The sequence below is a fragment of the Vulpes vulpes genome, chromosome 6 (genome assembly GCF_048418805.1).
Source record: "Vulpes vulpes isolate BD-2025 chromosome 6, VulVul3, whole genome shotgun sequence".
NCBI lineage: Eukaryota > Metazoa > Chordata > Mammalia > Carnivora > Canidae > Vulpes > Vulpes vulpes.
In genome coordinates, this window is record NC_132785.1 from 45,377,817 (window position 1) to 45,390,302 (window position 12,486).

The window sequence follows — 12,486 nt, forward strand, 5'->3', positions numbered from 1 at the left end:
GTGGGTGGGCAATTGTTCCCAGCGGCCGCCCCTCCGCCGGCAGACATCTGAGAACAAACGCCTTCTGCGGGGGCAGGCCCCTCACGACCTCCATCCATTACCCCCGGGGACAAGTTCAGGGTTCTCGAGTTTTGCGCAGAGACTCGTGTGGAGTAATGCTAACCCCAAATCTGGAGAGGGAGAAGAGCACTCTTCCCCCCACGCCCCTACCCCACCCCCAGGTTCGCAAGATCTGCACCTCAGTGACACAAGTCAAGGCAGCTTTCTAGAAGGAAAACGGTGTCCAAAGACCCCGAGGAGTGGGTGTGCGCGGATCTGCGCCACCTGCCTTGCGCTCGGGCAGCCAGGTGGGGGGGGGGCGGTGCGGGAGGTAGGACAGGGGAGGGTCCCTGGGGGTGGGGGTGGGGATGGGGTGGGGAAGCTCAGAGAGGCTCAGCGCTTCTCCAGCAGACCCACGGTCCCCGCGGTATCAGGAATGCGAGACTCACCCGTTCCGGCTCCCCGCGCCCCAGAGAGGTGAAAGGGAGCGGGTGGGCGCTGCCACCGCGGGCTCATGTTTATTCGCGCTGCCTTAAGCAGCCGGTTCGAATACATATTCATCAACCGCTCTCACTACTTACTCAAGTCTGGGTTTGCAGGAGAAAACCGAGTCCCTGAAAAAGGCGGAACAGCGACTTGGGCTTGCACTCTAGAAGCGCAAAGAAACCTTGGGTCTGGAGCTAGGCAGACGGAGCCTTTGTCCCGCAGCCCCGTCCTCGAGAGGCCCGAAGTGGGGCGCTGGCTGAGAAGCGGGACTGGGGCGATTAGCTAAGGGCCTTACTTACACCCGCAGCTCTCGCCGGGGAGCTGGAAAGAGCGCCCGAGCTGTCCTAAAGGTCCATCAGGGCAGATTTCCCAGGAAGAAACGACAGCTTTAGCTCCACAGTCCCACGCTTGCTACCGACCCCTCTTCTAAAGTTCTATCATAATTGTGATTTATTTTTCCTAAGTAAGTTTCAGACCGCACATAATGGGTTTTCCACTGCGGGTCTGCAGGGATTACACTCGTGCGGGAGAGGCTGGCCCCACTTCCAGAGGCTCCTCGTTCTCCTGTGGCTCCAGCAGCAGAGCAAGGAGGCACAGGGGCCGAGATGGGGGGACCTTCAGGGCCCTCCGTGGCTTCCGGATCCCTCAGGTCCACGCGGAACCTGCCAGAGCCCGCATGATCATGGCTTCCCACTCCCCGCCCTCCCAGGCCGGGCCACTCATCCCAGATGCGGCGCAACCCGCAGGGATCCGGCAGGGGAGTCCGGGTTGGGGGGGCGTCTGAAGGGCTGAGATTCTCCTCCTCCTCCTGCTGTTCGGCACGTCCTCTCCCTCACCTGCCCTTGCCAGCACCTCTCCCAGGTGTTGAACCCGAAGGCAAGAGGGAGTGTCAGTGGTGCTGCTGTTCTATTACCTTTCCTGTCTCGATTTTCTTTTTCTTTTGCCCTCGTTCTTATCCTTCCGTTTCGCTCAGCACCCACTTTTCTGCTGCCTCCCTGAAAAGGTTCTCCGTCTCCTCTCCCCAAGCTCTACGTGCGTTTTTTCATTGGTCGTCACTGAGCCGGTCCATGCGGGGAGAGTGAGGCCATCTAGGCCACCTCTCAGGCGATCCAGATGAAAGCAAACACCCTTATCAAAACTTCAGCGAAGTAGGAGAGAGCGAGGGGGAGCGAGCGCGAAAACTTTGTGGGGCAAGTTCCCGTGTGTTTGGGCGCGGTCAGGATTCCACGCAATTTCCTCCGCCGCTGGATAGACGCCCGCGCAGACTTCCAATCTGTCGGAATGTCGGCGGCTATTCCCAAACCCAGGCTTTACCATATGGTGCTAAATAAACCCGGGTTTGCTCCAAACCAGGGGTGTGCCTGTGTGTGCGTGCGCGCGTGCACGCGCACCAACTTTTGGTCTTGAAATGGGCAAATGGGGAAAGCGCTATAAAGTTCCCCGAACTCAGTGGCAGTACTTTCGGGGGACTCTAGGGAGGATGGGCTGAGCTCCCTGCGAGGTCAAGGTGGTGACATTCTAGGAAACTCGCCTCCCATTCCCCCCCATCCCCCCCCTAACCCGCCACACACACACCCTGGGTTCCTGAGACCCCTTTTAAAGGTGTTCCCTCCTCTGCAAACAGACTTCTCTCCACTCCTGACCTCAGGAAAAAGGTAGCCCCAGTGGAGTCAACCGATCTGAAAAGCCTCACTCGGTCTGTGTTATCCTAGGCTGCGCCTCTCCTTTTGAGATTTCAAGTTTTCTGCGAGCGGCTAATTACCTTGGGGTGATCCCGAAATAAAATACTAAGGCTGGGCTGAGTAGGGAGGAGGGTACTCATGTGAAATTGACAACCCAGGAATATCATTCGGTGAAGAGCGTCTGCAGACGTCCTCGTAATTTCCCTCAAGAAATCTGGTTTTACTGGTCGATCTCAGTAGGAGAATTCTTTGCCTAGAGGCTCGAAATGAGTAATAGGCCGTGTGTCTCCAAGTGCTCGGCTAATATGATAATAAATACATTCAAAGAGAGCAACGGGGTGTTTACAATTAGTACCTTAACTTCTGCTGTTTGTCAAAAAGTCCCTAAATAACCCCTCCCCCAATCAAGCGAGGAGCCCAAAGGAGGTAGAAATCAGGTGGAAACATCTTCAAAAGGAATTAAAAAGCCAAAGCCGGTTTTATTTCCTCCAGTCAAGTGTGAATGATGGGGCGGCGGCGGCGAGGGTGCTGGGGTCCACCTGACAAAGCGTGCGGTGAGGGCCCGGGTGGGGAGCGGCCGGGGCGGTGGGGGTCACCAAAGCGTAGACGCCCTGGCTGGTTGCCCTGTGGGTACCACTTCCCCGCTTCGGGTCCAGGCGGTCGCCCAGGGCCCGGCGCCGCCTAGACCCTGGAAAACCCAATCCAGCAGGTCGTCACCTCCCGCACAAACGCCCATCGCCCCCCAGTTATCACCTTAAAGTGACTTTCAGCGGGTTTATCCCGGATAGAGCTCTCTCCAAGTTTTTCAAATTTGTCAGATTCTAAGAATTTGCATGTTTTAAGTGAAGCTGAAACAGCGAAGGCTCGGGTTACACTTTAAAATATGCGAGGCTTCCGCGCGGCTCCCGGCGCTTGGTAAGGCTCAATTGCTTCTTTAAAAAGAAGAAGTGTGTGTGTGGGGGGAGGAACCCACTGCTTTTAGAGTTTGGGAATCTACACCCCCCCCACCCCGTCCCCCGCCCCCTTGGTCACCACAATTCAGAAGCAGTTGTCACTGCTTCTCAAAACTCGGTTTCCCGCCAGCCGTCGGGGAGGTCGGGGAGGTCGGGAGAGCGGCTGCTCCGAGCGCCCTCGGAGCTTCCGCGCGCTCGCAGGGACCTGTCAGCTCCGCTGTCTGTAATTTGCATTATTCATTTAAGTTAGGGGCAACTCGGAAAGCGACTGGAAACCTCGATGGCTGGGTGGCCCAGCGGCCCCGAAGGCCTGGTGGTCAACCCTCGAAAATAATGGACTCGGTTGGCTGTAAAGGCCCCTACGACACCCGCCTCCAGGGCAGCGCGCGCAATCCGAGGACAGCCCGCATCTCGGAGGGTTCGCGCCCTGCCTTGGCGGGCAGCTCGGCCAGGAGGTTCCCGGGGCCTGTGGAACTGGGTCAAAAACAGACGGGAAGGGAAAGGCGGCGGGGGCAAGGGGAGAGAACGACTCTTTAAACGGGTGGGTACAATGTTTCTATACAGCCAGGTGGGGCTGCTCAAAGGCTCTGCCTTTGGGGTGGATTTAGGGGTGAGGACAGGAATGGAATTGGGGGGGGGGGCTGCAGTTGCTCGTCGCTTGTTTGGTGTTTATATCTTTTCCAGCGGCCCAGATGGACAAAGGACGCACCCTTAGAAAAGTGGGGGGAGGCGGCGATCTTCCCTCCTGGACCACTCCCCTCCTCTAGATAAAGGGGGCGGGGGTGGCAGGGGGCGGTGAAAGGCAAAGCAGCCTCGGTATCACCCCTCCCCCCACCTCCATAGGAGGCGCGGGTTCCCCCATTAAATTTATATTCATTCATTCCACAACTCTACATTCAGTACCTACCAGGTACCAGCCACTATATTAGCCTCTCAAAAACGCGGCGTCAATGGAAATCAGGCCCCCCAATCCAGAGGCTAAGGATCGGCTCCCTGGAATGTTCTAAGATCAGCATGCATCTTGGAATCGCCAGACTTGCTGCTCCACAGATTCCAACGCTGGGCAAACGGACACAAGGAAACATAACTTCTGCATAACTTTTACTTCTCCTTTCCTTTTTTCTTTTTTCAAGTACCAAAGCACCATTAATTAGAAGAATAATTACCGCTACCCTATATTATCCCAACCTGTTCAATTCCTATCTGCTGCAGACAATGCTAATAATGGCAATTATTGCTTCTATAAACATCCCCAGGCAGCACTCTCCTCCCGCAGTGCGTGTGTGTGTTTAAAGAATATATATAAAAAGTTCCCCCGCTCATTTGCATAGCTTCATCTTTACCTTTTCCCATTCAACCCTTGCAAAAAGCATATCTATTCAAAGCCCTTGCAAAAAGCATATCTATTCAAAGGGCATTTAGTCCATTTCTTTCTTGGCCGGTAAACCTATTCATCAATTGTTCTGCCTTGTAGATCGCATTCTAATGCTAATCTAGCGTGTTAAATATCTTTTTGTTCCCCTTTCACCGTTTTGTCATTCAGTTTATCCAGTTTTGGTCACCCATTTTATTTATTTATGCGCCTGCTCCTATTCAGGGGCTCATGTATTTTTTATTATGTTGTTTCACTGTCACGCAGTGTCAACTTAGTCTATTCAATGGAGGCTACTTGAAGGCCGGGGGGACAAAGCGTGTACACATTGCACCGCTATTCATTCCGGCCAGCTGGATCGGCTGAAAAAAAAACCTTGTGAAAAGAAACGCCTCACAATGGACACAGAAGAAGTGCACAATGCTAACAGTTTTCCAAATACCACTGATTGGTTTCTTCACAATAAGGAGAAAGCCGCCGCTTTTTCTTAGCTCCACTTCAACAAACAACACTCTCACAAAACCTCCCAACCCTGCGTTTTGTTCCCGGACAAAACCTCCTCGACTGTCTAAACGCTCCCACTGAAGGACAAAAAAAAAAAAAAAAGGATGAAAAAAAAAAAAAGCTCTTTCACGATTTCCCCCCCTTCTCCCCACCCCCCCCCCACCCTGCAAGAGAGAAAAAAAGAAATGGGGAGGGGGGATTGTCAGTGAATTAATAATATCAGTCTTTTAAAAGAAGAGGGCTGACCTTTGAGATGCACTGGGCTGAGGGAGAAAGAACCGGGGAGAGATTAATAAAGTTTGGACGGCGCGCTCTGCCTCGGCGGGGCTGCGGGCGCAGGCCAGACTCCGACGCTGGGGGCGGCCGAGGTGCGGGGAGCTTCCCCGGCCCGCAGGGGGCGGCTGCGGCGGCGGCGGCGGCGGCGGGGAGCGCCCGCGCCCAGCCGCGCTCTGATTGGCTGGCGCGCCGGTCCCTGCTGCTCCGGGAGGACCGGCGGTGCCTCCGCATCCTCCGCGCCCGTCGCGGGACCAGAGGGAGACGGGCGCGGTTCTGTTCTTGCTCCTTGCGGCGGCCCGGGGGGCGGGGGGGGGAAGGGGTGGGGGCTAATTGTCAGGAGAAGCGACAATCACGGCCCCGCCGTCTCGCGCGCGGCCCCGTGCGTCCCCCAGCTCCGGGGCTTAGAGCTCAAACACGGTCCATTCCACCTGTTTGCGCAAAGCCTGAAGGCAACACGCCGGGCCCTTCAGGGGTGAGGCTTGTTTAAAGCCTTTGGGCAACCTAAAAAAAAAAAAAAAAAAAAAAAAATGCCGACGTGGCTTTTTCAAACCTTAAAAAGAAAGGAAAATGTAAGAAGGAGGGAAAAGAGGGGAGGGAAGGAGCAGAGAAGAAAGAGGGATGGATGTAAACGGGGAGCTCTCCAGCCCGCACCTGCGCCGTGCCTCGTCCCGGCCCTACTTGTGGGCCGCTCTCAGACTCCTGCGCACACACCCAGGCCCTTCTCCACGCTCTTGCCCTAGAGGCGCTCCCTCCCACTTACTTCTGCCCAGTCTAACGTGCGGGGAGGCTTTCTCCAGACGCAACTTGTTGGCAAGAAGGCTGGAGTGGAAGGGGTGATAAACTGGTCACCCCCGTGGGGCCTGTGGACTTACTCAGACAACCAAACAGGCGCGCACACAATCTGTTGGCGATGTGACCCTGTGTGCGCAGCCCCGGCAGCTTCCCCCCTCCCCTTACTCATCTTTCCAGACCTCTTCTTATTCATCAGCACTCCGGAGCGTCGCTCCCAGAAAATGCTGATCTTTGGGAAAAAGGGAGGGGGTGGGTGGGTGGGAGGGGGCGGGGAATCTTCTGGCCGGTGGGGCCGAGCTGGAAGGCTCAGGGAGGTAACTTAGATTTAGGGCTGGGGTGATTTCCAGCAAGCCGCAGGAAGTTCCGTGTTGAGAAGTGATGGGCTGCTACAAAAGGGAAAGACGAAGCCTTGAAAGGATTTAATTAACCGTGTCAGGGATAATTACCCCTGGACAGTCCAAATTAGTTTTGCATAATCGCTCAGAACCATATGAATTAACTTATAATATTGCAAAGAGCTCAGGGAATAACAGGAGAGGGATCGTTTTAATTAGTGAATCAGGGTCAAACCAGCAGAGCCTATTTCTCACATTTCCAAAACTTTTCATGGTTTTTAAAATATTATTCCGTTGGGGAGAAAACAATGACTTTAAAGAGCTGGGTCGCTTATAAAGATGTGCAGCTCCCAGAGATGGCCTCTGTCAGTGGGGGGGAAACTAGCTGATGACTAGTTGAGTCCTGTATCTTAAAAATTTCTATCTCAGAGGATGGAAAATCAAGATCTTCCTACAGTTAATTTTTTTTTTCTCCGAGAGTCTTCTTAGTGCCCTATAATTTCCTTTCTCAAATGAAAACCCTTTATGTGAAAAACTTGTCTAGCCCTGGAAATTCAACCTTCTCCATCAGAATCTGTAATACTTCTATTTTAATGCCATTCAGTAGGACAGAATAAAGCCCCAGAGAGGCCAGAAGTCGTACATTGTCGTTAGCAGTGATTATCCTTCCAAATAAAATCTTAAAGTGTAAACAAGGAATATGCCAAAGATACGTGAACAAATTACACTGACTTAAGTGGCGGGGCTCTCCTACTAACAAGATAAAGTGGTCAGGCAACTTTTCTCTCTTAAAATGTTACTGGAAACTAGTGAAATGCTTTGAACGGTCTGGATGTTTTCAATGGGCTCTGTTCTACTGGTTCATGAATGCCCTTTTTTTTTTTTTTAACCAAGATAATACAACTAACTTGGTTTTTTTTTTTTTTTATCTTCTTTCCTATTCACGATTAAAAATGTGATAAATCAGGTTTTTGGCTCTGAATAACAATGGCTTGATTTAGATTTCCTAGTAAATCTATTCAAAAGTGAAACAAAGGCTGCCTTTGGAGGATACCTTACACTTCACCTGGACCAGGCACGTAAGGGCAATTCAGATAAAAATCTTGTTAGGAACTCAACAAGAAATAGAGGATTTTCTCTTTTCCCTGGTTCAGGCTTTATTTAAACTCTTTGTTCAAAAAAAATGAACAGAGTGATAGTCGGATTCTAATTTACAGATATAGTTTAGACGTCTAATATTAAATTAGAAGATCACACAAGAAAACCATTTACACATAAAGGTTAAAACCAATACTTAAACTTTTAAAAACTTTATATTACATAAAGTCAAAATGAAACTAAATACATGTTAGCCAACTTCATTCACAAACATTAGTCAAAATATATACATTTAAAAAGAAACAAAAAGCTATAATTGAGGTTCTTTTCTCTAAAATGTGTTTTATCATAATTTGCAAATGAATTGCAGGTCATCTAAAAAATAAGCTAATTAGGGAGGGAACTCCAAAACACATTTAAGCGGTTCAAGTTGGTGAAGAAATGCTAGCTGAAAATCAGAGACATTTGTCAAACAATTCGGGTGGTTTTTTTTCTTTTTTCTCTTTTTAGTTTTGCTAAATAATAAATATATCATTACCACTCAGACGAAAAAGTCTGATTTAATCTTAGATAAAATTGCGATTCTGAAATAGTCCCGCAATTTTTAAAAGTCAACTTTGACATTTGCTCAAAATGCTTTAGAGTCTAAAACCGACTCAAGTTTAGGGCAACGCAAATAACACATTTTCAGACTCCATGTTTTCACGGACATATACACATTTACAGTCTTAAGGTGAACTCAGCCATAAGGGGAGAAATAGGAACAGTGCCTTTTATCTTTCTGTAAACTGTGTCAGAAATCCCAGCAAGTGGACCCAGGGAGACTTCTCAGTTTTCGCTTTTAAGGGATAAAAACACAATTGACAAGTTTTCATCTCGCACATATTTCTTGTTTGCATTCCTTGCTCTTAAGAGCTCTTGCTCTCATTTGCATATGACGTGATAAACAAAAGAAAGCGTGATCATCTCACATACAAAAGGCCAGATTCGAGCCGGTCACTGGTCAAGAATGGATCCGGTCTGTGAGTTCTGCTTGAGAGAACAGAGATTTGCAAAGTCAAATAGTACAAATGGGGAGCAAGGCTGCTCAGAGCCATGTGGCTCTGAGAAAACTCCTGACACAGATCAGCTTTTCCCTTGTGCCAGCCATTTCAGACCTAACGCTTGAACAGAGTGCATGCGGCACAGACCAGGAGGGAAGAAAGAAAGGAGAAAAAAAAAAAAAAAAAAATCTTTTTTTTTTTTTTTTAAAAAAAAACAAGATAATGAGAAGCAAAAACAAAACCGACCATGTAACTTCCAACAAACAAAACTGGAAAGCCCAACGTGTCGAAAAGGGGCTCCTCCACCTCCGTGGGCCCAAACGCAACAGGTTCCGAAGTGCAAAGCAAACATCAACTGCTGTCGGATACAAGCGCCCTCCTGAACGGGGGCTGCCGAAGTGCGGGTCTGAAATGCTCCTGTGAACTCACACGCACACTCGCCCGAGCACTCGCGCGCTCTGCCACTCGCGCCCCGACTGGCGTCTCCGCCTCTGCCTGCACCTAAACATCTTATGTACACACAACCCGGGGCCCCCGTCGCGGAGGGCGCGCGGGGAGGCCGCGGAGCTCGTACCTAGGCATATGTACACGTGCGCACAGCGGTCCTCGCGCGGCGGCCCCGCGGGGTCATAGCGCGGCGGCGTAGGCCGCGGGGTAGGGGTCCAGCTGAGGCTTGCCCATGCCCGGCAGCAGGATGTAGGCGAGCGGCGGCTGCAGCCCGGGGCTGGGCCACGCGCTGCAGTTGCACGGGATCATGTAGCCCGGGTTGCCCGGGCTGGGGTGCGAGTGCGTGTGCCCCCCGGCGGCCGCGGCCGCCGCTGCAGCCGCCGCCGCCGCGCCGTGGAAGGCGCCGGCGCCCGCGGTCGGGTAGCCCAGCGACGAGGCGTACGGCAGGCCGGACGACGACGACGAGATCTCTGCCATCTTGGAGCCCAGGTCGAGCAGCGAGTAGGGGCTGCCGGCCGCGGCGGCGGCGGCGGCGGCGGCGGCGGCGGCCGCCGACTGCGGGAAGAAGACGCGCGCGGCGGCGGCGGCGGCGGCGGCGGCCGCCTTCTCGGGGTTGGCGAGCAGCGACTCGGGCACCAGGCCGCCGCCCGCGCCCGCGTGCAGCCCGGCGCCCGCCTTGAGCGCCGGGTGCTCGGCGTCGGCCACGCCGCCCAGGCCGTAGGGCACGGGGAAGGCGAACTTGTCCTTCTTGAGCAGCGTCTTGGGCTTGCGGCGCGGCCGGTACTTGTAGTCGGGGTGCTCCTTCATGTGCATGGCGCGCAGGCGCTTCGCCTCGTCGATGAACGGCCGCTTCTCCGCCTCGGTGAGCAGCTTCCACTCGGCGCCCAGGCGCTTGCTGATCTCCGAGTTGTGCATCTTGGGGTTCTCCTGGGCCATCTTGCGCCGCTGAGCCCGCGACCACACCATGAAGGCGTTCATGGGCCGCTTGACGTGGTCCACCGGCTTGGACATGCTGTCGCCGAGCCGCGGCTGCAGCCCCCCCCCGCCGCCGCCGCCGCCGCCGCCGGGGCCGTCGCCCTCCGCCCGGAGGAAATCAATGTTGGCGGCCCGCGGGGACCCGCTCGGCCGGCCCGCGCGTGCCGCGCCCCACCTGGCGCCCGGGCGTGGCTCCCGCCGCGGGAGAGGGGGCCGGGGGCCGGGGGCCGAGCCCTGCGCCGCGCGCGCCCCGAGCCGCTCCGGCCGCTCCCGCCCAGCGCTCGGGAAAATCCTCTCCGGGCACAGCAACTTCTGGCGGCGCCCCCGCCCCGCGGCGGCGGGTCGCCCTCCGCTTTCCTTTTGTCCTTCCTCTCCGGCCGCGTGGGCTCCGGGCTCCCCGCGGGCAGCGGCCGCCCCGCAGCAGCCTCCTCCGCCTCGGCCCTCTCGCCCCTAGACGCGCCGCGGCTCGGAGGGGGGCGCCGCGGAGGCCCCGCCGGGTGCAGCCGAGCAGCCCGCCGCCGCGCGCTGCCAAGTGCCGGAGGGGGCCCTCGGTGGCTGCGGTGTTTGGGTTCTCCTCGGTGACTTTCTCATTTGACAGCGGCAGATGCGGGGGGGGGGGGGGGGGGGAGGGGAGGCGGAGGAGGGTCCGGGCGCAGCGGGAGACGAACGCGGCGTCCCCGGCCGGTCTCGCTGCTCCGGGCAGGGCTCGCGCGTGGGAACCGCCCCGCCCCCGGTCGGCTGGGGGCTTCCGGGGGCAGAGGTCTGCCGCGCCCGCACCTGCCTCGCGGGTCTTCCTCTCCGGCTGCGGGTCCGCGAAGGAGGCTGAGGCTTGAGCAAGCCCGGGGGCGCTGGGCCTCAGGGGCGATCCTTCCGGCCGGCCGAGGCGCCGCGTCCCGCAGTCCCCCGGGCCATGCCGGCTCCGCGGGCTCCGAGCTCCTCCGGGGGCGCCGGCCGACCCCGGGCGCGGAGGGCGGCGCGGCGGGCCGGGCACCGGCCGCGTCCCCTCGGGCTGCTCCCGGCCGCCGCCCGCGCTCGCAACTAACTTCGCGCAAGTTTCCTGCGCCGGCGCCGCCGCGCCCCTGCCGGCGCGCTCGCCTCGCTGCGTGCGCCCGTGTGCGCCGCGCCGGGGGCCCCGCTCCGGCTTCTCGGGCCCGGGCCGGGCTGGCGCCGGGCGGAGGTGCTGTCGGAGGGGATCTAGGGGAAACGCGCCATCACCTCTATTCGCAGGTCCGCGCTGGGGCTGCTCCCGCTGCCCCCACTCCCGTAGCACCGGGGGCCCCTTCCTGGCCCAGGCCGCCGCTCCGCGGCTCCCGAGGCGGCAAGAGCCCCGGGCACGGGCTCAGGTGAGCGCGGCCACCTGCGTGTGCACGCGCCCGGAGCCGGCGCGGGGTGTGCATGTCCGGCCGCGACCCAGTGTGTGTATATCTGGGGGCACGCGGAGGAGGTGGAGCCCAGGACGCCGGCAGGGGGGAGGGACCAGCCGAGCCTCCTCCCGCTCCCACACCCCCGGGCCCGCGAATTAAAGTGGATCCCCTCCGCCCCCTCCGCACGCCTCCTCCCGCCCCTTCTCACTGGAGAGCAGGTTGAGGCGAGCGGAGAGCTAGGAGCGCGCCGCGGAGTCTGCGCACTGCGTGGTGCTGGCAGCCCCTGGTGTCATCCCGGCCACCCTGGCACCGGTCTCGGCTCTGGCATCCTCTGCCCGGAGGAAGGAGGCTCGCGGGACGAGGGGAGCCCCTCGGGCTGCGGCAGAAGAGGGGACGCACTCTAGAAAATGTTGGAGACTTCTCCTAGGAAGAAAGTGCTCGTTTTCCTTGGAGGTCCTGATGTCACTTGCAACAGATGCTTCTCGCATTTTCTTGCGCTGATGATGCACCCAGTCAGAGGTAGTGAAGTGAAAAATAACTGAGGAGGAACTGAGCGTGCTCTTGGCAACCTTTTCGGGAAGGAGCTCGCCCAGGCTGAGAATAGGCATCCTTGGCTGACCGTTTCAGCTCTTTGAAAAATCTGGGTGTTTTGTTTTGTTTCTGTTCTGGTCGACAGAGCCATCTATATGCTGATCTCTTTCAGGTACAGTTAACTTAACACTATCTCACTTAAATGCACAGATAGGGTGAAGGTAGGTGTTCAGAATCAGCGAGTGTCAAACGGCGCTCTGGAAGAACAGAGTAAAACATGCCAATCAACTCTGTACTGAAATGGCTTTATGCTGTTAAACTCAGTTTCCTTTAGAAAGAGCAGGGTTTTCCTTGTAATTGACACGATGCAAAAATAGCATGATTTTGTTTGCATATTTTTATCACTTCTTGGTATGCTGCAGCACACCCATAGCATGACCAGTCCGGAGGTTTTATTCACAAGTTGGCCTGTCTTCCGGGGAGCACTCGCTTGCCTTCTTTCTTTGGCAGTTAGGATTGGACCTAGCCATGTGGCGTGTGCAAGTAGAAAGTTCTATAAGTGGTTAACTCTTTAAGACGTCCCTGCAGT

At 56.0% G+C, this 12,486-nt stretch overlaps 1 protein-coding gene across 1 annotated transcript; it reads right to left on the reverse strand.

The window, feature by feature from the left end:
* Positions 1-7,571: 7,571 nt before the first annotated feature.
* SOX21 (SRY-box transcription factor 21) lies at positions 7,572-10,040 on the reverse strand. Its single transcript, XM_072760857.1, has one exon. The coding sequence runs from the start codon at positions 10,036-10,038 to the stop codon at positions 9,208-9,210; it is 831 nt and encodes a 276-aa protein (XP_072616958.1). The 5' UTR covers positions 10,039-10,040; the 3' UTR covers positions 7,572-9,207.
* Positions 10,041-12,486: the final 2,446 nt, after the last annotated feature.

Coding starts and splice junctions, on each gene's coding strand:
- SOX21 (XM_072760857.1), bottom strand. CDS start 10,038: ATGTCCAAGCCGGTGGACCACGTCAAGCGGCCCATGAACGCCTTCATG.